Source organism: Petaurus breviceps, unplaced genomic scaffold (assembly GCF_028583685.1).
Source record: "Petaurus breviceps papuanus isolate PSGF00001 unplaced genomic scaffold, PetGlider_PUasm1.0 532, whole genome shotgun sequence".
NCBI classification, from domain to species: Eukaryota; Metazoa; Chordata; class Mammalia; order Diprotodontia; family Petauridae; genus Petaurus; species Petaurus breviceps.
Genome location: NW_027186361.1, coordinates 1,040,108 through 1,061,816, shown reverse-complemented (window position 1 = coordinate 1,061,816; position 21,709 = coordinate 1,040,108). Strand labels below are relative to the sequence as shown.

The 21,709-nt window shown below is 43.5% G+C and overlaps 2 protein-coding genes across 3 annotated transcripts in view; both read left to right on the top strand.

Annotated features, from left to right (window-relative positions):
* The window catches only part of UBE2A (ubiquitin conjugating enzyme E2 A), a 276,953-nt gene that overhangs the window by 39,013 nt on the left and 216,231 nt on the right, over positions 1-21,709 (top strand). The window lies entirely within an intron of this gene.
* PGRMC1 (progesterone receptor membrane component 1) lies at positions 5,354-20,914 on the top strand. Its single transcript, XM_069102182.1, has 3 exons — positions 5,354-5,840; positions 13,187-13,342; positions 18,042-20,914. The coding sequence occupies exons 1-3, from the start codon at positions 5,516-5,518 to the stop codon at positions 18,143-18,145; spliced, it is 585 nt and encodes a 194-aa protein (XP_068958283.1). The 5' UTR covers positions 5,354-5,515; the 3' UTR covers positions 18,146-20,914.

The following is a 21,709-nucleotide window of genomic DNA, read 5'->3' as shown; positions in this document are numbered from 1 at the left end:
TTCCCTCATGTATAGGATAAGGAGGTTGGACTAGTCCAGGGCTGGGAAACCTGTGGCCTCGAGCCCACGTGTGGCCCTCTAGGTCCTTGGGTACATCCCTTTGGTTGAAGCCAAAAATCCAAACTTCACAGAACAAGGGGATTTGTTCTGTGAAGTTGGGATTCAGTCAAAGGGCTGCACTCAAGGACCTAGAGGGCCACAAGTGGCTTGAAGCCACAGGTTCCCCACCCCTGGACTAGATGCTCTGATGTTCCTTCTAGTTCTTAATCTATGGATCCACATGTGACCATGGGCAGGCCACTTCCCCTCCCTAGGACTGAATTTCCTCCTCTGGAAAATTAAAGGGTTGAACTAGAGGACCTCTGAGGTCCCTTCCAGCTCTCAGTCTAGAATCCTATGAAACAGGGTGGGGGGAGTAAAAAAAAAAAGTTAAAACACTGAGAACTTTAAAATGCCTAGTAAGGAAAAATTCCTGGTGCCTCTGGTAATAAATTAGAGACCTCAGAAGATGTTTTGTTCCTTTCTTCTGTCTGAATGTGTACGGCCTGTAATTTAGTCAATCAGATAGTTTCCCCTCAAAAAGTTCAGAGTGAAAAAAAAAATTTAAAAATAAAATAAAATAAAAGTTCAGAGTGAAAGCACTAGAAATGCCTGGGATTTAAAAAAAACATGCTTGATTCAGAAAAACAATGGATATGAGGACTACAACAATGTAAGTGGAAAGGAAGGCAGGAAGGAGGGAGGGAAGGAAGGAAGGAGGGAGGAAGGAAGGAAGAGAGAGAAAGGAAGGAAGGAAGGAAGGAAGGAAGGAAGGAAGGAAGGAAGGAAGGAAGGAAGGAAGGAAGGAAGGAAGGAAGGAAGGAAGGAAGGAAGAAGGAAATGAATGATGTCATTTTATGACCAAGGATGATCTTGGAGAAAATGTATCTCCCTGTCTTCTTTATTGAGGTGGGAGACTATGGGTGGGACATAGTATATATGCTGTCATTCTTGGTTGATGTTCTGATTGGTTGTCCTGAACTCCTTTTTTTCCCCGTCTTCCTTTTAAAAAAATCTTTCTTGTAAGGCAGACCACACTGAGCAGAGGGAGAACTACATTCAGAAATGAAGATGAAGTTTAAAAAATAAATCAATCACCAATGTCTGACTTCATATACCAGAATAAAGTCCGAATATGGATACATGATCTAGGTATAAAGGCTGATACTATAAACAAATTAGGGGAGCAAGGAATAGTTTACCTGTCAAGTTTATGGAGAATGGAGGAATTTATGACCAAACAAGATAGAGAACATTATGAAATTCAAAATGGATCGTTTTGATTACATTAAATTGAAAAGTTTTTACACCAAAAAAGCCAATGCAACCAAGATTAGGAGGGAAGCAGAAAACTGGAAAAGAATTTTTACAACCAGTGTCTCTGATAAAGGTCTCATTTCTAAAATATATAGAGAACTGACTCAAATTTACAAGAATACAAGTCATTCCCCAATTGATAAATGGTCAAAGGATATGAACAGGCAGTTTTCAGAGGAAGAAATTAAAGCTATATATAGTCATATGAAAAAATGCCCCAAATCACTATTGATTAGAGAGATGCAAATCAAAACAACTCTGAGGTAACACATCTCACCTAACAGATTGGCTAACATGGCAAAACAGGAAAATGCTAAATGTTGGAGAGGATGTGGGAATGTTGGAACACTGAATTCGTTGTTGGTAGAGCTGTGAGCCGATAGAACCACTCTAAAGAGCAATTTGGAACTATGCCCAAAGGGCTATAAAAATGTGCATACCCTTTGGTCCAGCAATACCCCTTCTAGGGCTATACCCCAGAGAGATCATCAAAATGGGAAAAAGACCCACATGTACAAAAATATTTATAGCAGCTCTTTTTGTGGTGGCAAAGAACTGGAAATGGAGGGGATGTCCATCAAATGGGGAATGGCTGAACAAGTTGTAGTATATGAATGTAATGGAATACTATTGTGCTATAAGAAATGGTGAACAGGACAACTTCAGAGAAACCTGGAAAAACTTATATGAAGTGACACTGAGTGAGAAGAGCAGAACCTGGAGAACATTGTATACAGTAACAGCCCCATTGTGTGATGACTGACTTTGATAGATTTAGCCCTTCTCAGCAATGCAAGGAACCAAAACAATTCTAAGGGACACATGATAGAAAATGCCAACCTCAACCAGAGAAAGAACTATGCAGTCAGAATGCAGAACAAAACAGACTATTTTCTTTTTTGTTTTCTTTTGATTTTTTTTTCTTTTACAGGGTTTTTCCCATTCATTATAATTCTTCTATGCAACACGACTAATGTGAAAATGTGTTTAATAAAAATGTATGTGTAGAGCACATATCAGATTGCAAGCCATCTTGGGGAGGGGGGAGGAGAAAATTTAAAACTTACGTAAGTGAATGTTGAAAACTAAAAATAAATAATTTAATTTTAAAAGATATCAATCAAAGTATGATCTTTAAAAGAAAGAATACTCGTAGGTACAGAGAAGTCTCTGGGTTGAGATGGGATTGAAGTATAAAAAACACTCTCTAAAGCAAGAATTCTTGATATTTTGTGTGTGCTGGACCCCTTCTCAGAATTATGATTTTGGGGGCGGCTAGGTGTCGAAGTGAGTAAGAGCGCCGGCCCGACTCCTGGATCGGTTCCGGCCTCAGATATTTAACACCCACACAAAAAAAACTGGCCGAGTAACCTTGGGCAAGTTACTTAACCCCAATTGCTTAAAAAAAAAAAAAAAGATTTATGATTTTGAATGAATAAAATACAGAGGATAACAAAGGGAAACAATTATATTAAAAGAATGAAGATGCATTTCCGCTCTAAATTCGCAGACCTTCCCCATTTTGGACAGTCTCTTTTTAACTTCCTTCCACATGAAGCCTTTCCTGAGCTCCATCCTTCCTTCTCAGAATACTCTTCTTCTAAGGAGGGGTCCTTGGGCCTGTATTTATTCCTTTTCTATTTAGACTGTGTGGATGTCTCTTGTTTTTTCCTGTTAGAATGTAAGCCTCCTGCCAGCAGGCATTACTTCATTCATTGTACTTGTATCTGGCACGGAAACTGAGCACCGAGCACTGGGCACACCTAAGTGTTTAATGACTGCTGATTGGCTGATTGAGTGATTGCCCTGGGACGAGTCACTCCCCCTCTACCTGGCCCTTAGTTCTCCCCCCTTCAAAAGCAGGGGGTTGGAAAAGATGACTACTGAGGTCAATTCCACCTTTAGCTCTGTGATCATGAAGATCCAAAAGGAAGATGAGGGAACTCCTTGGGGTCTCTTTGAAGGGATAGTCGAAAACTCTAGGCTTTCAGTGAATGAAGAAGATGCTCTAAGAATAGCCCTTGGGAGTCTGGGTGGATCTGGGACTTCTCCAAGATGGCACCAGGAATTTGAGGGCCCTTATCTGAGAGTAGGCAGATTCTCTGAGGACTGGGCACAGCATGCTAAGTCTAGAGCTGGAAGCAAGCAGGAGTGTTCAGGAAAGGATGTTAGGATTGTAGTTTTAGAGTTTCAAGGGACCTCAGGAGGTTCAATCTTCTCTTTTTAGAAAGGAGGAAACAGGTACAGGAGAAATTTTTTGCCCAAGGTCACACAAAAGCTCCCAGCTCTAGTGCTAAAAGGGGGTTCTGAGGCCACTAAGTTAAATCCCTCTTTTTACAGAGCGGGAAACAGAGGCCAGGGAGGTAGTGAACTGCCCAAGGTCACCCAGAGCTAGAAGGGACCTCAGAGGCCATCTAGGCCAGGGCCTCTAAGCCTTTTGGGGGAATGGACCCCTCAGGCAGAGTGTCTGGGGAAGTAATACAAGAGCTGGAGGATGTTAGGCCTCAGTTCAGGGTTCGTGAAAATAAAGAATATTTTTCCCATCAGGGTTCACAGAGCCCTTGACCTATGGGCCATGGGCCACCTATCAGTAGACCCCAGGTTAAGAACCTCTGCTCTAGGCCAACCCTCCCATCCTGCAGAGGAAGAAGTGAGCCCAGAGGGGGGAGACACTTGCCCAAGGTCACACTCAGGCTCCTGGAACCCATTGAGGCCACTCCCCCCTGTTAGTGATGAGGAGACTGAGGGCCTCCAGACTGAATGATCTGTCCAGTGATCACCAAAAGAGTCACCTCCGATGGGCTCAGAGGAAATGGAGAAGCCCATTACCTGGCAGGTGGTGGGGAATGGGAGGTGGGAGATGGTGGGGGGGGGGTTCCTTTGTCCAGGAGGGAAAAAAAAGAGCACCCGGGAAGTCAAGCAGCTTGCTCAAGGCCACACGGCAGGCAGTGGAAGAGCGGGATTAGAACCCTGGGTTCTACTGGCTCTAGGGCCAACTCTCTTACCACTAGACCATGCCGCCTCCCAAAGAAGCAGGCACTGCCAGCGGGCTCTGTTGCTGAGGCTGCTGATGCTGCCGTGATGCTTGGGCTGCTGAGGAAGCCAGGGCTCTGATTTGCTGAGGATGACATCAGGCCTCCTAGACCTGGGCTGGAGGGACCTGTGCTGGCGGCTGAGTCCAGGCATCCTTAACTCTTAGTGTGCCGAGGATGCCTGGGACACAGCCTGGGCAGGCCGAGGAGCCCTTCTTACAAGAAGGGGGTGAGAACAGAAGCAAACGGGCAATGGCAGTGATACCAGGTTCAGGGACCTCCTGAAATGTATTCATAGTCCCCCCCAACTGTGGGCCTCGGGTCTAGAACCCCATCCTTGATTTAGTCCAACCTCCTCATTTTATAAGGGAGGAAACTGAGCCCCAGGGATCGAAGGGCATCACCCAAGGTTGACCCAGGGTTGGAAGGGAGTGCGATCCCCTGATTTTAGTGACGAGCTAGCCTGGGACCTGCCAAAAGGACCACAATGAGCACAGACATGGGAAACATAAGCTCCAGCTACCTGGATAGAATTAGCGATTGGTTTCATGCCAGGTTATGAAATATGACAGGTTTAGGAGGTTGAGGGGTCATTTCATAGGGGAGAAAAAAAAAACAGTGGGGCCCGGAGAGGTGAAGTGGCTTGCCCAAGGCCACACGGCAGGTCAGTGAGAGAGTAGGGATTAGAACCCCGGTTTTCCTGGCTTAGAAGCCAGTCCTCTTTCCACTAAGCCACACCGCCTCTCCCCGATACGAGCACTAGAAGTGGGGTCTGTTGCTGAGGCTTCAACTGGGGGGTGTGGCTAGGATAGGGATGGGGGGGAAGAGGAAGGGAAAGAAGGAGAGGGGGAGGGAGGGAGGCGTGGCCGGGGGCGGGGCAGGTGGGGGAGGGGAGGTGAACAGAGCTGACTCCGCCTCCCAGGCCACCTCCCCTGTCCCCGCCTTCTGATCTTCCTCTGGCCGCTGGGTTCCTGGGCGTTTCAGTGTGCCAGAGTGAGGGCAGGACTGCTCGCAGCAACCGCAGCCCCCCGATCGAGCCCCATCGCCCGTGCTGTCTGTCCGGACTCCGGCCCTTGGCCTTTGGCCCAAGCTCGGCTCCGCTCCCCCAAGCTCTCTTCTAGCACTTGATGGCGATCATGGCCGCCGAGGAGGTGGCGCCCGGCGAGGTGGAGGGCGAGGCGGGCGGCCTCCTGCAGGAAATCTTCACGTCTCCGCTCAACCTGCTGCTGCTCGGCCTCTGCTTCTTCCTGCTTTACAAGATCGTGCGTGGCGAGCAGCCCCCGACCGCCGGCCCCGGGGAGGACGAGCCGCCCGCCCTGCCCCGCCTCAAGCGGCGAGACTTCACCCTGGCTCAGCTGCGCCGCTTCGACGGCACCCAGGACCCGCGCATCCTCATGGCCATCAATGGCAAGGTCTTCGACGTGACCAAGGGCAGGAAGTTCTACGGGCCGGGTACGGGGGCTGGGGGGGGGGGGCGGGAGCGGGGGACCAGGGGTAGCAGACTGACCGGCAAGGGGGGGGGGATTGTGTGTGCATGTGTGTCCGTGTGTCTGTGTGGTGTGTGGAGGCCCACAGACTGGGGGGGGGAGGGGAGCAAGGGGCTGACCTGCGGGGGTGGGGTAGGGGAGCGAGGACTATCTGCGGGGATTATCAGGGGGCATGCGGCTAATCTGCGTGGGGGGGAGAGGGGGCGGGCTGGCGCCAGGGCGGGGGTGGGGGGCGCGCAGACTGACGTGCAGGAAGGCAGGAGGGACAGGGGGGGGGGGGAGGCGCTAGCGCAGACTGACTGAGGTTGAGGGGGGGAAGAGACAGTTTGGGGGGCAGGGGGCTCGTGGACTGACCGGCTGACAGATGAGACCTGGGGGACAATGAGGGCTGGGAAGGGGAGTCATGCGGCCATGTGGGGTAGTCATGGGGAGGCAATCATGGAGGAATGTCAAGCAGTCTTGAGGGCTTTTAGCTTGGGAAGGGTGGTCATTGAGGAATATGAAGGCTTGGATTGCCATGGAGAAGCGATCATCAGGGAGACGTGAGGGCCGTCATGGGAAAATGAGGAGAAGGAAAATGGGGGAGTCGGGGGGGGGGGAGGGGCACAGTACAGGAATCTCCGAGGAGTAGGAGCCCAAATCCAGACTTGAAGAAGCTGGAAAGAGTGTCTAGTCTCAGAGAAAGATTAAGGCCCTGTGGGAGAGCAGGGCTAGAGGGCAGAATGGACAGGTTTGGTGGGATCCTTTGGGGAGGGATCCATCGATCAATCACCAATCAATCATTTGGGTGCTGAGCACTATACTAGACTCCTGGGGCAGGGCAGTTGTAGGTGGGGGGAGGGGGGAAGGTTAGAGGTTGGATTAGAAATGTGAAGCAATCTAGGTGTGAGCATGAAAGTGAGCTAGGAGAGGAGGAGGAGGAGGATGGTGCCGTGGACAGAGCCTCAGGGCTGGAGTCTGAGGACCTAAGTTAAAATTTCCACCCCTGCAGACTTCTTTGTATGTGATTTTGAGCAATTTCTCTCACCTGTCGACCTCAGTTAGCTGCTCTCGAAAACGAGACGGTAGCCAAGATGGCCTCTCAGGCCTCCTCCAGCTCCAAATCCATTGACTCCAAATGAACTGGGGATTGGGAATTGAGGAGTATAAAATTTGGTGCTTGGGCGGGCACCTAAAGGATTATGGTCAGGTGGGAGCAGGATAGATAATTACAGTAGAAAATTGGAGTGAAGGTTTCGGAGGGGGGAGGGAGGGCTACAGCACGAGCCATAGCCAAAGGGGGGAGAATTGGGAATGTTAGTAACTGACGAGTATATGGCACTTTGAATTTTACAAAATGCTTTACATACGGTGTTGACTGCAACAGCTTCGAAGAGGACCTAAAATTCCCAGGATGGGAATTTTGTCTGTTCATTCAGGAGTGGTTGGTGGGAGGGGAGGAGAAATCCTCCCCCCTCCCCAGTCTGAGATAAACCTTATATCTCACCTGAAAATCAGGTGTTCAAAAGTGCTTGAGAATCAATCCTCCCAATTCTGCTCATGTATGTTTCCTTCCTTTCAGCACATTTCCTCTTCCATAGGCATATTTCCTTTTTTTCAACCTGATTTTTATTGATAGCTTTGGTTTTTGATAAAGCCTTCATTTCCACATAGATCCTTTCCCTTCCCCAGAAAGCCATCCCTTGTAACAAAGATTTTAAATGAAACAGAAAAAAGGAACTCAGCAAACCCATTCAACACATCTCACCAGGGCTGAGAGCTTGTGAAGTATTCCACACCTGAGTCAGTGAAAGGAGAGAGAGAGATTTTCTTTACTCTAACCCCAAGCTCAGTCATTACAATTAAAAGTGTTCAGTCTCCTTGGGTTGTTTTTTTTTTTTTCACTCCATATCCAGTTTTTTCTATTGTGTGTATTGTTTTCGTGTTTTGCTTTCTTCCCTCATCATCAATCCATAGACGTCTCCCCATGTTTTCATATGTACTCATCGCCATCTTTCCCTGCAGTAAAAGTCTTACATCTATAGACCACAATTTATTTAGCCATTCCCCAGTCAATGGGCTTGTTCTTAGTTTGCATTTCTTCTGTACCACAAAAAGATACATATTACTATTAAAAGTGTAATTTAAAATATAGGGATGCATTTAAAATAAGATTCATAAGTGCACCTAGAGGCACATCCAAAAACATAATTGATGGGGAGCCCTTGCATCATCACTGAGGCATAACATAAGAAAGAAAACCCAGGAAGGCAAAACAGGTAAATCCAACCACAAATTATCCACAGTCTACAGAGTCCCTGGATGTTGCCTGCATGAAGCAATGCCCTATTCATCATGATGGAGGAAAAGTAGCTCTGGGCTGAAAGTCTGGAGGGAGACCTTGGATTCAGGGCTCTGGCTGTGCCAGATATGCTATATGTGACCTTGGCCAAGCTGCTGTGTCCTTCCTGGGCCTCATTTCCTTGGATCAGGGTTTCTTAGACAGGGTCTACAAACCTGGGTTTTTTTTTTTTATTTTGATGCCACTATTTCAATTTAATTGGTTTCCAATGTATTGGAATCTTTATGCATTTAAAACCATGATTCTGAAAAGGTTAGACCAGGGATGAGTAAGCTTCAGCCTCGAGGCCACATGTAGCCCTCTAGGTCCTCAAGTGCAGCTCTTTAACCGAGTCCAAGTTTTACAGAACAAATTCTTTTAAGGGGATTTGTTCTCTCGAGGCCAAAGCTTCCCCACCCCTGGGGTAGCCTTTTCCAAATTGCCAAAGGGTGATCCAAGACACAATAAGGTTAATAACCCCTGGCCTGTGATCCCAAAGTCCCTTATTTCTTTCTGTGCTCTTCTAACAGGTGGTTCTTGTAAAAAGATCTGATTTACTGGCTAGGCAAGAATGATTTATAATGGCCACATCACCTATTTGAGTGGAGCAATTGGAAGCCTTTTAAAGAATGCTTCAAACTCGTTTTTCCTGCAAACTGTTTTCATGTCTCCCCCCTTCTATTGTATTTATACAGTTCTAAAGCATTTGCTAAGGAAAAAGAGAAAACTAAAAAACAAACATATAAATGATGAATTTAAAAAAGAAATTAAAAAGGAAGGAAAAACCCCTAAATGCTAAATCTAATGGTCCAAACTTGACCCAGAAAGAGAGTTGTCAAACTGCCCCTCCTTCTTTGAAGGGGGGGGGGGGAGGGTATGGACTTGAGTTGACTGAACCGCTTTTTTTTTCTTTTTTATTCTTAATGACCCCCAAATGGTAATCTATTTGGAAATGACAGATCATTGAAACAAAAAGAGCTCAATCATTTTCTTAAAAGAATTGGCTAAGAACAGGTAAGTAAGGTTGAGGCCTGGACTTGGTTAAAGATCCCAAATTGTGAACTCATTGGAGTCCAAATTGATGAGGTGTTACTGTGCTGAGCTGGTTGGGTCTGGAATCCTAACATTTCGACCACCTGCACTGATCCAGGAAAGAACAAACAGATATTCTGTTCAGGTGCTTAACGTCCTCCACCCATTCACCCACCCCCTTCCTCTTTGCAGAATCAATGCTCCCTGTATGCAGCTCCTGGCCTTGAAATGAGCCTGATCAGAAATGTTCTTGTAGATTCTGTTAAAAGTTAACCAGATTTTGTTTTTCTTGCTTTCTCAATCCGGGGAACAGGAAAGAATGCAAACCTGAAAAGAAAAATTTTTTAAAAGAAATAAAGTTAACCAGACTGTTCTGCTAGACACCTCCCAATGTTCACCCTTGCAATCAAAGTTACCTGGTCAGTTTCTAAAGACCAGCAGCTCTGTTGAAACATTTCCCTCATGCCCTATTTCACATGCCCTGGGACATCTTTGTTTTGCAAATATGAACACCCCCATTTATGGGACTGCTCCAAGTTAATATAGTCTCATAGGCATGAAAGGCCCTCCCTCCCCTCCCCCCAACACACACACACACACACACACACACACACACATCTCAACCAGGATTTTTTTTTAAAAAGGAAAAAAGTTGCTATTTTTTTTTTCCTGGGAGTGATTAAAAGTACAACTAACCTACTCCCCTCCCTCCAGAAGAAGGCTGAAGGACTGGTCAGATTTGGGACCATGGATAACTCCTCTAAAGTGATTTCTCCAGCAGATACAACATGTTAATGTTTAAATGAGTTTCAAAACAAAGTATATTGATAAGATACCTTTGTCTCACTTTTAAAAAAAATCAAGGTTCATTACAAAACTTCTAGTTGTTTTTAAAGATTTTTCCATTTCAAAACCTGAGCTTTTGGGTCAGTGTGAGAATTGACTGTATATTTCGTACAAAAATTTTTTGTCTCATTTTCCAGTTTGTAGAGGTGCAGGTGGGAGGGAGAAAAGGGGACTAGAAATAAGATTGCCCTCTTCTCCCTCAAAGAATCATTGAAACTTTTTAAAATTGCACAGAAGACCAGAAGGAATCTCAGACCAGCAAGATAGCTTTTGAAAGTTAAATGTTCAATTGCTCATGTATTTTTTTTTAAAAACTAGCTATACATAATATATTTTTGCAATTTCATGCATAAACTTTTTTTATTCTGCTATGTATATGGAAATGCTCATTTGGGCTTTGTTACACCAAGAATAAAAAACAGTTCATACACACACATACATATACATATTTAAAATTAAGAGTCTAGGGGCATGGGGGTGGCTAGATGGAGCAGTGAGTAAAGCGCTGGCCAGGAGTCAGGAGGACCAGAGTCAGGGGGACCGGAGCTCGGTTCTGGCATCAGACACTTAACACCCACACAAAAAAAACTAGCCTCGTAACCTTGGGCAAGTTACTTAACCCCAATTGCCCTCCAAAAAGCAAAAAAAAAAAAAAAGGGAGTCTAGGGGCAGTGAATAGAGCACCAGCCCTGGAGTCAAGAGGACCTGAGTTCAAATTCGGCCTTAGACACTTGATACACTTACTAGCCGTGTGACTTTGGGCAAGTCACTTAACCCCAATTGCCCTCCAAAAAGCAAAAATAAATTAATTAATTAAAATAAAATTAAGAGTCTATTACAAAATTTCTAGTTTCTTTATAAAGATTTATTCATTTCAGATTCTGTGATTTTTGGAAGGTGTAGGAATTTGATTTACTTTACTGTGAATATTTGTTCAAAAGGTTTTCTTTTTTTTTCTTTTCCAGTTTAGAAGGCAGAAAGGGGGAATGGTAGAAGTAACATTGGGGCCAGGAGTCCAGTTGCTTCCTTTCCCCCCCAAAAAAAGAAAAGAGGGGCATTGAAATGTTTTAACTGCTCAGAAGGAATCACAGATAAACAGAATAGCTTTGAAAGTTACATGTTGAATTGATTTTATACTTTTTTTGAAAGCCAGCTGTACATAATAGAAGCTACCAGTTCCGGGTAAAATAATCTTTTTCTGTTTTAGTAGAAATGCTTGTCTTATTTAGTACTGGTTAGATTGAGAATTTAAAAAAAAAACCCTCAACGATTTTTAAAATTTACTGACCTTATCTTATTACAAAACGTCTAGTTCTTTCATAAAGATTTCTACACTTGAAGACCTGTGATTTTCAGCCAGTGTGGGAATTTCTTTTACAGATTTGTTCTGTGTATGTGTGTGTGTGTGTGTTCCTCCATCCTTTCTTTCATAACAAAAAAATTTTACATTGTGGTTTGTTTTTCAGAGCAAGCACACTGAATTATCACAGATTACTTAAGGAATACTCTTTTTATTATGCCAAATTGGTTTACTTTTGATGTATTAGAAAAGGTACTAGATTTGGAAATCAAAAAACTAAGTTTGAGAGAAACATGATCATTCAGTCCACCACCCTCATCTTAGAAAGGTGGTAAGTGGCAGTTAGGTTTTGAATCCAGAATAAGGATGAACAACAAAGATTTTCAGCAAGAACTGAGACAAAAAAAATAACTACCCAAAACACCATGAAAATCCCTTCCTTCTGCTCTCTTCAACCCTCCTTAATCTCTGAGATTTTTTTATTCTGTTTCCCTGCTCTGAGATTATAGATTGTTAGAGCTGGAAGACAATTTGGAAATCATCTAGATAAAGCCCTCTCATTTATAGATTAGGAAACTGAGGCCCAGAGAGGGGCAGTAATCTACCTGCCCAAAGTGGCAAAACCAAATTTCTCCTTCTTTTCTTTCCATAGTGATGCCTCCCAAATCAGCCCTATGATTTTAGCCAAATCATTTTCCATAATCTATACCAATTTTTAATTCTGCATTTAATTTTAATTTAAATAATTTAATTTTATTTAATTATTTAATTTAATTATTATTTATTTTATTAATTATTATTTAATTTAATTATTTAATTTAAATTTAAATAATTCTGCATATTTGCTCTGGAGGGTTTTCTTTTTCAAGAAAGAGAGTCAGGGAAGCATTTCTATATATATATGCATATATGTAGAGAAGAGGACAGAAGGAATTTTTGACAAGCAAGACAGCTTTGAAGGTTCATTCTGAAGTGGTTACATACAAAAAAACCCAACTGTATATAACTGATTTGCAGTTTCACATAAAGTCCTAGAAATTCACATTGTATCTGGCAGTTGTTAGGTTCAGAATAGAAAATTAAATTATAAGAGTGGAGAAAATAAAGCATTTTGCTATTTCTAAAAAAATGATATTCACTGGTGGCCAGTATTATATTTGAGTGCACAGTGACCAAAGTCTTATTTCCTTCCCTTTGAGAGATTCAGTTTGTTTAAAGGAAAACACACACACACACACACACACACACATCAAAAAAAAAAAAAACCCAAAACCTGGCAACCTTTGTTTTTAAAGGTTTTAAATACCACCCAAACAGACTGAATGTACCTCTGGCCAATTTGCCTATTTGGGTGGCCTATTGTCTGCTCCCATTCTCTTGTTCCTAACTATTTAACCCTTCCCACCTCCCCTTTGTTGATTCTAGTCCTAAGAGTAAGCATCTTATTAAATATTAAGCACATTAGTAAACAAAAAATCTGGAGCCCAGTTTTGAAGCCTAATCCTGACCTTCAGACGTTGGACAGGTCATTTCCTCTTTGGGGGGGGGGAGGAATTTGATGTACTCTGGCCTTTAGAAGGAAAATAGCAAGTGTTGCAATAATTCTATTGTAGTTACTAAATGATTTAGGTTTTTTGGACACCAAAGTGTATCCAACATACAAATGACCTCAAACTCCCAAAGAGTTCAGGGAAACTTTGTTGTACTTCTTTGACCTGGGACAAAACTGTTTTCTTGATTCATACCATGAAGAAACTAAGAGATAGAATCCCTGGCTGATGAATGTACCTTTTTTCTGTTTTATTTTTTAAAGAGGGACCATATGGAGTTTTTGCTGGAAGAGATGCTTCCCGGGGCCTTGCCACTTTCTGCTTGGACAAGGAAGCTTTGAAAGACGAATACGATGACCTGTCAGATCTCAATGCTACTCAGCAGGAGACCTTGAAAGACTGGGAATCACAGTTCACATGTAAGCTTTTTTTTTTTTAATTGTAGTGGTATCGAATTTCCATTAGTAATGGGGATTCAACGAAATCCAGTGGCAGTTTCTACTAATAGCTTGAAATGTAAGCATATTCTGATAGGCCCTATAAACTGGAATCAAGTTCATGTCCCAGGACTATTGCAGCAATAATGACTCATTTGCTGTGATTGAATCTTGATTTTTTTTCCCCTAGCTTATATATGAAGGTTCAGTACAATTATACCACATACACTTAAATGTAGAGGGGAAAATTTCCCCCATGTAACTCTTGGTGCTTGTTATATCACATACAGGCTCCTAGAGGGAGAACCAGAAGGGGCCTCAGAAGCCAGCCAGCCCTACCCCCTCATTTTTCAGAGGAGGAAACTGAGGCCCAGGGAAGAGAAGGGACTTGAGTCAAACAAGTATTCATTAAAAGAACAGGGGAGGGGTGACTAGGTGGTGAAGTGAATAAACTGGCCCTGGACTCAGGAGGACCTGAGTTCAAATCCAGCCTCAGACACTTAACATTTTCTAGCCTTGTGACCTTGGGCAAGTCACTTAACCCCAATTGCCCTGCCTTCCCCCCTCCAAAAAAAAAGAACAGGGGTGGGGGAACCTGGGCCCTGCTCTAGTACTTAATGCTGGAGATACAGAGACAAATAATGAAATGATCTCTATTCTAAATGACCTTGTATTCTAATGGGCCAAGGACACATAAAAATAGATATAATATATGTTAAATGAATAAATGCAAATATATACAGAAGTTATATACAAGGTAGTTTGGGAGGAGAGCACTACCAGGGTGTTTGTGCCAGCCTCCTACAGAAAATGATTCTTGAGAAACACCTGGCCGTGAACCTTGAGCAAGTTACTTAACCCTAATTGCTTAGGGGCAGCCAGGTGGCTCAGCGAGTAAGAGCACCAGCTCCAGTGTTGGGATGACCTGGGGATCAAATCTGGGCTCAGATACTTAGCACCACACCCAGAAATAACTGGCCGTGTAACCTTGAGCAAGTTATTTAACCCCGATTGCTTTAAAAAACAAAAATGATGCCTGAGCTGTGTCTTAAAGGAAGAAAGGGATTCTATGAGGCTGCATTGAGGAGGGTGTGTATGCTAGGCAAAGAGATGGAGTATCATGTGTGAAGAACAGAGAGAAGACCAGGATTTCAGGATGCAGGAGTGGGGATGTCTGGTGGGGCTGGAAAGAGAGGCTGGAATCAGATTGTCTTTGAACCTATCTTCTCTGATTCCAAATAACTATCTTCACTGGGATGAGGAGGCATGTGATCAAATTTGGTAATATATATGAAGTGTTTGGCAAGCCTTTTAAATGCTACCTAAATGGTAGCTAATATGTACACAGGCTTGCTCTTGTAGAACTTGACATTTAAAGCAGCCCAGGGTACCTTTATTAAAAGATAGCAGACCTGAAGTCTATGAATCTAATTGAACTTTACTCTAAAAAAATTACATAAAGACAACCAGCAGCATTGTGGCCTAGTGGATAGAGAGCCAGCCCTGGAATGAATGTAATTTAAAAGCACTAAGGATGTGAATAGAAAAGTGAGACAATCTCTGTTCTCAAGGATCTCACATTATAAGGAGAGGTAGGGGGAGCAGCTGCAGGGCAGATGGAAAGGCCCAGTGGTCCTTCTGGGACAGAGGCAAAGCTAATGGTAATGGATCTTCTTTAATGTCATTTCCATTTATAAAAACACATCCATCTCTGACGATGAATCATTTGATGGTGCCAAAGACTTGAGTGGTAAGCTTTCTTTTCCAGGTCTTCAGTAGCTGTGAATTCCAGCAACAACAGTGGAAGTTGAGAGCTATGCTCTTTCCTGGGGCTTCTCTTCTGAATGATGAACCTGATGGCAGGAGGGACCAGGCTAGGAGGGAGGGCTGTTGGGAGTGTAGGGTTTGTGATACTGCTCCAAGGGTTCTTGGGCTTATCTGCTCTAAAGTACGGTGATTGGTGGTGATGAAGGGTCTCCCTCTCCGCAGTGATTGTGGCAGTGGGGTCCAGAATACCACCAGTGCTCTAGAGGGCACCATAATTCCCAAAGCTCTTGATTCATATAACCATTCCCTTATTGTTGCATATTTAGGCTATCCTTAGATTTTTGTTTTTGCAATCACGAATCACTGCTATTGAGATCTTTGAAGTGATAGCTTTCTTCCTTCTTGGTAACCCTCTCATTCCCAACAAGAAGAGTATGCTGATTTTGCAACCTTTACTACATAACTTCCAGATTGCTTTGCAGAAAGAGTCTACAAGCTGGTAAATCCAACAGCAAGGAATGAAAGAGTATACTATTTCTCCACAATCCCAACAGCATTGAGTTCCATTGCTTTTAACTATCTTTGCAAATTCAACGTTCCTCCCAAAGTTGTTTCAGTTATTAGTGAAGTTAAGCTTCTCCTTAACAATTTGGGTTCCCTCTTTTAAAAATTGTCTGTTTCAAAAATTGTCTATTCATAATCTTTGCTTTTAATCCACTGGGGACTAGAAGTTTCCACCTGGGTCCCTATGGTTCTTTTTGGCAGCAGAAGGCAAGACACTTGGAAGCAATAGGAAATGGGCCCTGCTTCCTTCCCCATCTCCCCAGGTCATTACTAGTAACTTGGACCTAGGGTAAGTTTCCTGATTCTTTCCACAGAGGCAGGAAGAGAAATGTACCTGACCAGAGTGGAACTTTGTTTCCCACAGACACATTTTTACCTATAGGAGGGAGTTTTTCTGGTACTCTTACTCCAGTCATATACATAATGCTTATGGCAAGTTCAGTAGGTTTTCAAAGGCCTTCATAGTATGCCCAAAAACCCTACCACCTTTATGTATTATTGCTTCCAGGGGGAAAACACTACTTACAGTTCCCCCTGAGTTCACCTTTGGACACAAGCCTTTTTGCAAAGTAGAGACCACTGGTTTGAGCCACCCAACTCAGCATAACATTTCTGTGAGTTATTTAGAGTTTAGAGGCCTGAAAAGAATTATTTTGCTAAGTTAAATCAATGAGTTTCTATTTTACCTTCATGATTGTCAAATTATTCTTCCTTCCCAACCTAAAGCTATCCCCCAGTATTATTGTGGATCCCCAATTGTACTTCAAGCCAACATGTTTGACCCTTTTCAGACCTCATTTCCATGGGCCAACATGTTGCTTCTGATTTGTTTCCTACTGTACCAGGCACCCTAGAAACCTTCACTATGTTCCAAACATTCAGGGTAATTGTTTCACACAAAGGCATCTCTGGTTACCTGGTTAGACAGGTTGGTCATTCCTCTTTCTCACCTTTGTTCCAAAAGAAAAGCAGTCTTCTTGGCCACTTATATTAATGACATTAATCCTTGTCTAATTCTTACCTTAAATCTTTTGAAACTACCTTGGACAAATCCAGGTAATCTCCCTGGGCCTCAGTTTCCTCCTCTGTAAAATGAGGGGTTTTGACTAAGTCTAAGCCTCCAAGAACTTCTCCATTCTAGATATAAAAGCCTATGCTCCAACAAAGAAGGGGGCCCATTTGAGAGATGGGGAGGGAGAAATCAATTGGACTTGGCAAACACCAGAGACAGCTCCCAAATTTTCAATCCTGGGCAACAAGGAAGATAGTGCCATCAATATAAATAGGGAAGAGGAGACAGATAGAAATTCTGAACAGGTGGGACCTCCAGATAGTATTGTCTGGTTAGTAATTGGTAACACTGGACTAGAATTCAAGAAAGAGTAATTAGACCCAAACATATAGATTTTAGAGTCATCTACAAAGAGGTGGTAATTGCATCTTTGGAAACTGGTAAGTTCCCCAAGGGCAAGTCTGTGGAGGATGGGGGGGAGCTGATGTGCCTTGGGGTACAAACACATTTAGGGAATTGGAAGAAGAGGATGAAGAACCAGTGAAGTGGACCCAGAAGATAGATGGTAGGAATGAGGCAGGATTGATTGTTAGCAGGGTGTGAATGGCAGCAGGAAGAGTTCCTTGGGTGAGTGAAGTAAAGTGAAGTCTGTAGGTGAACTAATTCAAGTCCACGCTGCCTCCCTCCCACTCCTCTATGTGATTGTGGTAGAAGTAAGGGTTGATGGACTGGGAGGGTGACAAAACTGACAATATAAGTTTAGGAAACAGGAAGTGGGAGAGGTAGAAAGAGCAAAGGTGAAATGATACCATTGGTGGTGTTCACCAATTTGGGACCACCCGTGAGTAGACTGCTAGAATGGAGATGATCTTGAGAGCTGATGGGGTGAACTGATGAGGCCAGGGTTTAGGGTTATTGACATGAATATAGTCTGCTTGATCTCCTGGTTCAAGAGACCTTGTTCCTACATACCACCCCTCTCTCCTTTCCATTTATTTGTGCCTGTCCTTTTAGTACCTAATTTCCTCTTGACCCTGGGTGTGGGCATTGCCATTCTAATGAAGCTGGTTTTAAAGATTACCATTACTCTGGCCCTCAGGAACTTCTCTTGGCTATTAAATTCCTTGATCTCAGCCCAGTATAGCAAACTGCTGCATGGTCTTCCATCTTGAAAATCACTGTCCTTGCCTTGTGTTTCTTCCTACTCTCCTCGTTTTCTGACTACCTTTCTAACCCCTCCTTTGCAGATCTATTCTCTTCCCTCTCCCACGCCCTTCCCCTTCCTCCATCACTTTCATAACCTTCTCTAAGGACCAGTGTACATTTTCTTTGTTACAGTTAAGTATCACTACGTGGGCAAGCTGCTGAAGGAAGGGGAAGAACCCACCGTGTACTCCGATGATGAAGGCCCCAAGGATGCCAGGGAGCGAAAGAATGACTAAAGGCTACGTTGATAAGATCTATTTTTGTATGTCCCAGTACCATTTGTAATATCCTTGTCTCACCCTAGTCAGCTGTAACTCCAGCCTTAGAAAAGCTTTGGATGTGCTGTTAATTGTTTTTTAATCATGTGGAACTCACTAGTTATCTTGATCACTTTAGCTCCCCGTCTTAGACAATGCATGATGAATTAGAGAACCCCAAAGTACAGCACTTAGAGAAAGTGAGGAAAATGGTAATCATGTTGTATTGTTCTTGCTCTTGTTGAAATCCGTAGCATAGTATAGACTAAAGTAAAGAGCTTTTTAGTGCCAGGTGAAAATTTGCTCTTGAAGAGAGGTTGATACCAAAGCAATTAGAAGGATCCTGTGTGAAACAACTCTCACATAACTACCAGGAAGAGCCCCTTTCAGGCATGATTTTGAGGACAGCAAATATTCAATTTTCCAATTGGACAGACTGCACGATTTTGGTTTTCTCTACCTCCAAAGCCAATCTGCAGCGTTACAAAGGCTTTAACATTGCTCAGAGGTGGCCCTCCAGGACCAAAACGAAGCTTCAAAGCTTGGCCCCCCTTTCATTTTGTCCCCCAGAGTGAAAAGGAATCCATGTGAAATGTTGTTAATTAACTCTTAGTGGGGAGCAGGGATTACTACTTAAGCTTCCTGTTTGTCTCCCTTTATTGGACCATTTTAAAGAATTCTTAAGAACAGATCTTAACATTCACGTGACTAGCAGAAGAGAATGGGACAAGTCCCTTCTTTAGTAACAAGTTCATTTAGAAACAGCTTGTTAGTGGCTTTCTAGACTCTCACAGGCAAACAGCTAACAAAGTTCCCACTCATGAATGCCCAACAAGATGACAGTAATGGTTTCCTAAGCCCCATTGCCACAGCCCGTGTTCTCAGTCGGCTTCTTTCTCAGCCTGGGAAAAAAAAGTACTCCAAGTGGAGAGGCAACACTTGAAGTTGAATTCCCTGCCTCCTCTTTTGAACAGAGCAAGAAAAATTGCTTTCTCTGTAGTTTTAAGAAAAAGCTTGTTATTTTTAGGAATAGCCCCTCATTATCGGTCACACCATTTCGTAATGGTCATTCATTATCTATTTAGGAATGGTCACTCAGAAAACTCATTTTCAGATTTTGAATATTCATTCTGTCTCAAAAGCACCCACTTCACTAGTCTCAGGAAGAAAATGCATTGAGCCCAGTCCCCGAATCCACAGAGGTTAATAAAATTGACAAGGAAAATTTAGACAAATTGGGGGGGGGGGATGGATGGGGAGTTTTAAAATGAATTTAGACTATTACGCTTTCTTTCATGAAGCAGTGAAGAAAAGCTTTACTTTGGAGCTCCACTGAATATTGAACTGAAGGCAATTGGAGGGATGGTACACAGACCCTGAGCACCTAAAAATCCCATGAGTCTTTGAAAAAAATGTTGCATAGCTATGCCTCCAACATTTGGTGGCTGTGTGACCCTGGATTAATCGCTTAACCTCTCAATGCCACAGGCAACTCTAGGGCTACAAATTGCAGAGAAGGTGCAGCATTGATGAAGGGGGTTTCCTTAACTGGGAAGTTCCCTGCACCAAAGAAATCATAGGTCCCGTTTTCTATGTTTTTGCTCAATATGAGTCCTTTTCTAAACCCAAAACCACAATTCCAAGAGAAGTGAGCCCAAGCAACCCAGCACATGCTCCTGGAGTCTCCCTTCCACCTTTCCACAGAGTGCTGAATATTTTGTAGAGTAAGGGTTTCACAATATCTGTCCGTGATGGTGAATTCTCCTAAAATGCTGTCATCTTCTAGGGACTGGTGTACATCTCATCAGAACCATACTAGTGCCTCGACTAGGTGTCCAATGGAGACCTCCCTCCATGGATTAACCTTTTTTCTCTTCAGTTTATTACCCATATTCATAAAGTACTATCCCTCTTAGGTGTCAGAAACATAAGGATTTGGTTGTCATAGCAACACTCATTTTAGAAACCATCCATCTGACCAGCCAGTTTAACACTTATAGTATCTGCAGAGTGAATGAATTTGATGTTTAGGGGGGAAAAATCATACCATTTCTTTTACAGTGCCTTTTGGTCAAGGGTACCCTTAGACTGGATATTGGGAGTTGGCTTCATGCTGTCATAACCGAGTTCCAGAAAAGTAAAATTATCTTACCCAAGGTCTCCCCAGCGAGTGAGGCAGAGCTGGGACTCCGGCCCCTCCAGTCTTTCCCCATTCACTCATTCTTCTCTCTGCAGGTAGTAGAAACATGCCTTTCTATTCACTACCCTTGAGTAAGAACACATACTACTAACCATGATTTTAAAATATACTCTTTCTAAAGTAGTCATAGTTCTTTTATCACAGAAAAAAGTACAGCCACTGGAAAAAAAAATGAGAAAAATGCCTAGAACCAGGTGTGGGAAGAAAAGAAAGCCCTGGGAAGGAGAGAGGCCTTTTGGTGAACTCAACAACTTATTGACAGGCAGGACAGCCTGCCACTGTGGGGGAAATTTACTCTTGGGGAGTTCCTAATACAAATCAAATCACAGGTCTGGCCCAAAAGCAAACCACACACACCTGAGGACAGTTCTGGGAAGGGGCACTTGTCAAAGCATTGCATGAGCAACTTCAAATGATTGCTGAGTTGGGTTTTTCTTAAAGCCATTTTGTCAACTCTTTGTAATGTAATGGTTTTACCTCAAATCAGAAGAATGAAGTGCTTATTGTCATCTAATTAATAAAATGGTTTCATGTGGTACTACAGCTCATCATCTGGCTTTTGGTGGCTTTTTTTTTTGCTTTAAATCTAAACCCTAAATGCGAGCTGGAAACGTTTAGCAGTCTGTCTGGGGAAGCCTGTGGACCCTTTCCCAAATAATTTTTGTAAATTATCAGAGATGCCCAATTTCAGTTAGAGGTTAGTGAAAATAAAGACAAGACATTTTCTCCCCAAGTTCACAGACCCCATGAAATCAACTGTGGTTCAGAATCCCTAATCTGGTTCAACCCCCCTCATTTTAGAGAGGAGGAAACAGATACAGGAGAAAATACTTGCCCAAAGTCACACAAAAGCTCCTAGCTTTAGTGCTAGAAGGGAGCTGTGAAGCCAATCCCTCTTTTTACAGAGCGGGAAACAGAGGCCAGGGAGGTAGTGAACTGCCCAAGGTCACCCAGAGCTAGAAGGGACCTCAGAGGCCATCTAGGCCAGGGCCTCTAAGCCTTTTGGGGGAATGGACCCCTCAGGCAAAGTGTCTGGGGAAGTAATACAAGAGCTGGAGGATGTTAAGCCTCAGTTCAGGGTTCGTGAAAATAAAGAATATTTTTCCCATCAGGGTTCACAGAGCCCTTGACCTATGGGCCATGGGCCACCTATCAGTAGACCCCAGGTTAAGAACCTCTGCTCTAGGCCAACCCTCCCATCCTGCAGAGGAAGAAGTGAGCCCAGAGGGGGGAGACACTTGCCCAAGGTCACACTCAGGCTCCTGGAACCCATTGAGGCCACTCCCCCCTGTTAGTGATGAGGAGACTGAGGGCCTCCAGACTGAATGATCTGTCCAGTGATC

Excerpts from the sequence above, each read along its gene's own strand:
- PGRMC1 (XM_069102182.1), top strand. The coding sequence starts at position 5,516 with ATGGCGATCATGGCCGCCGAGGAGGTGGCGCCCGGCGAGGTGGAGGGC. Across the intron at positions 5,841-13,186 it reads CAGGAAGTTCTACGGGCCGG|AGGGACCATATGGAGTTTTT; the intron begins GTACGGGGGCTG and ends TATTTTTTAAAG. Across the intron at positions 13,343-18,041 it reads CTGGGAATCACAGTTCACAT|TTAAGTATCACTACGTGGGC; the intron begins GTAAGCTTTTTT and ends TCTTTGTTACAG.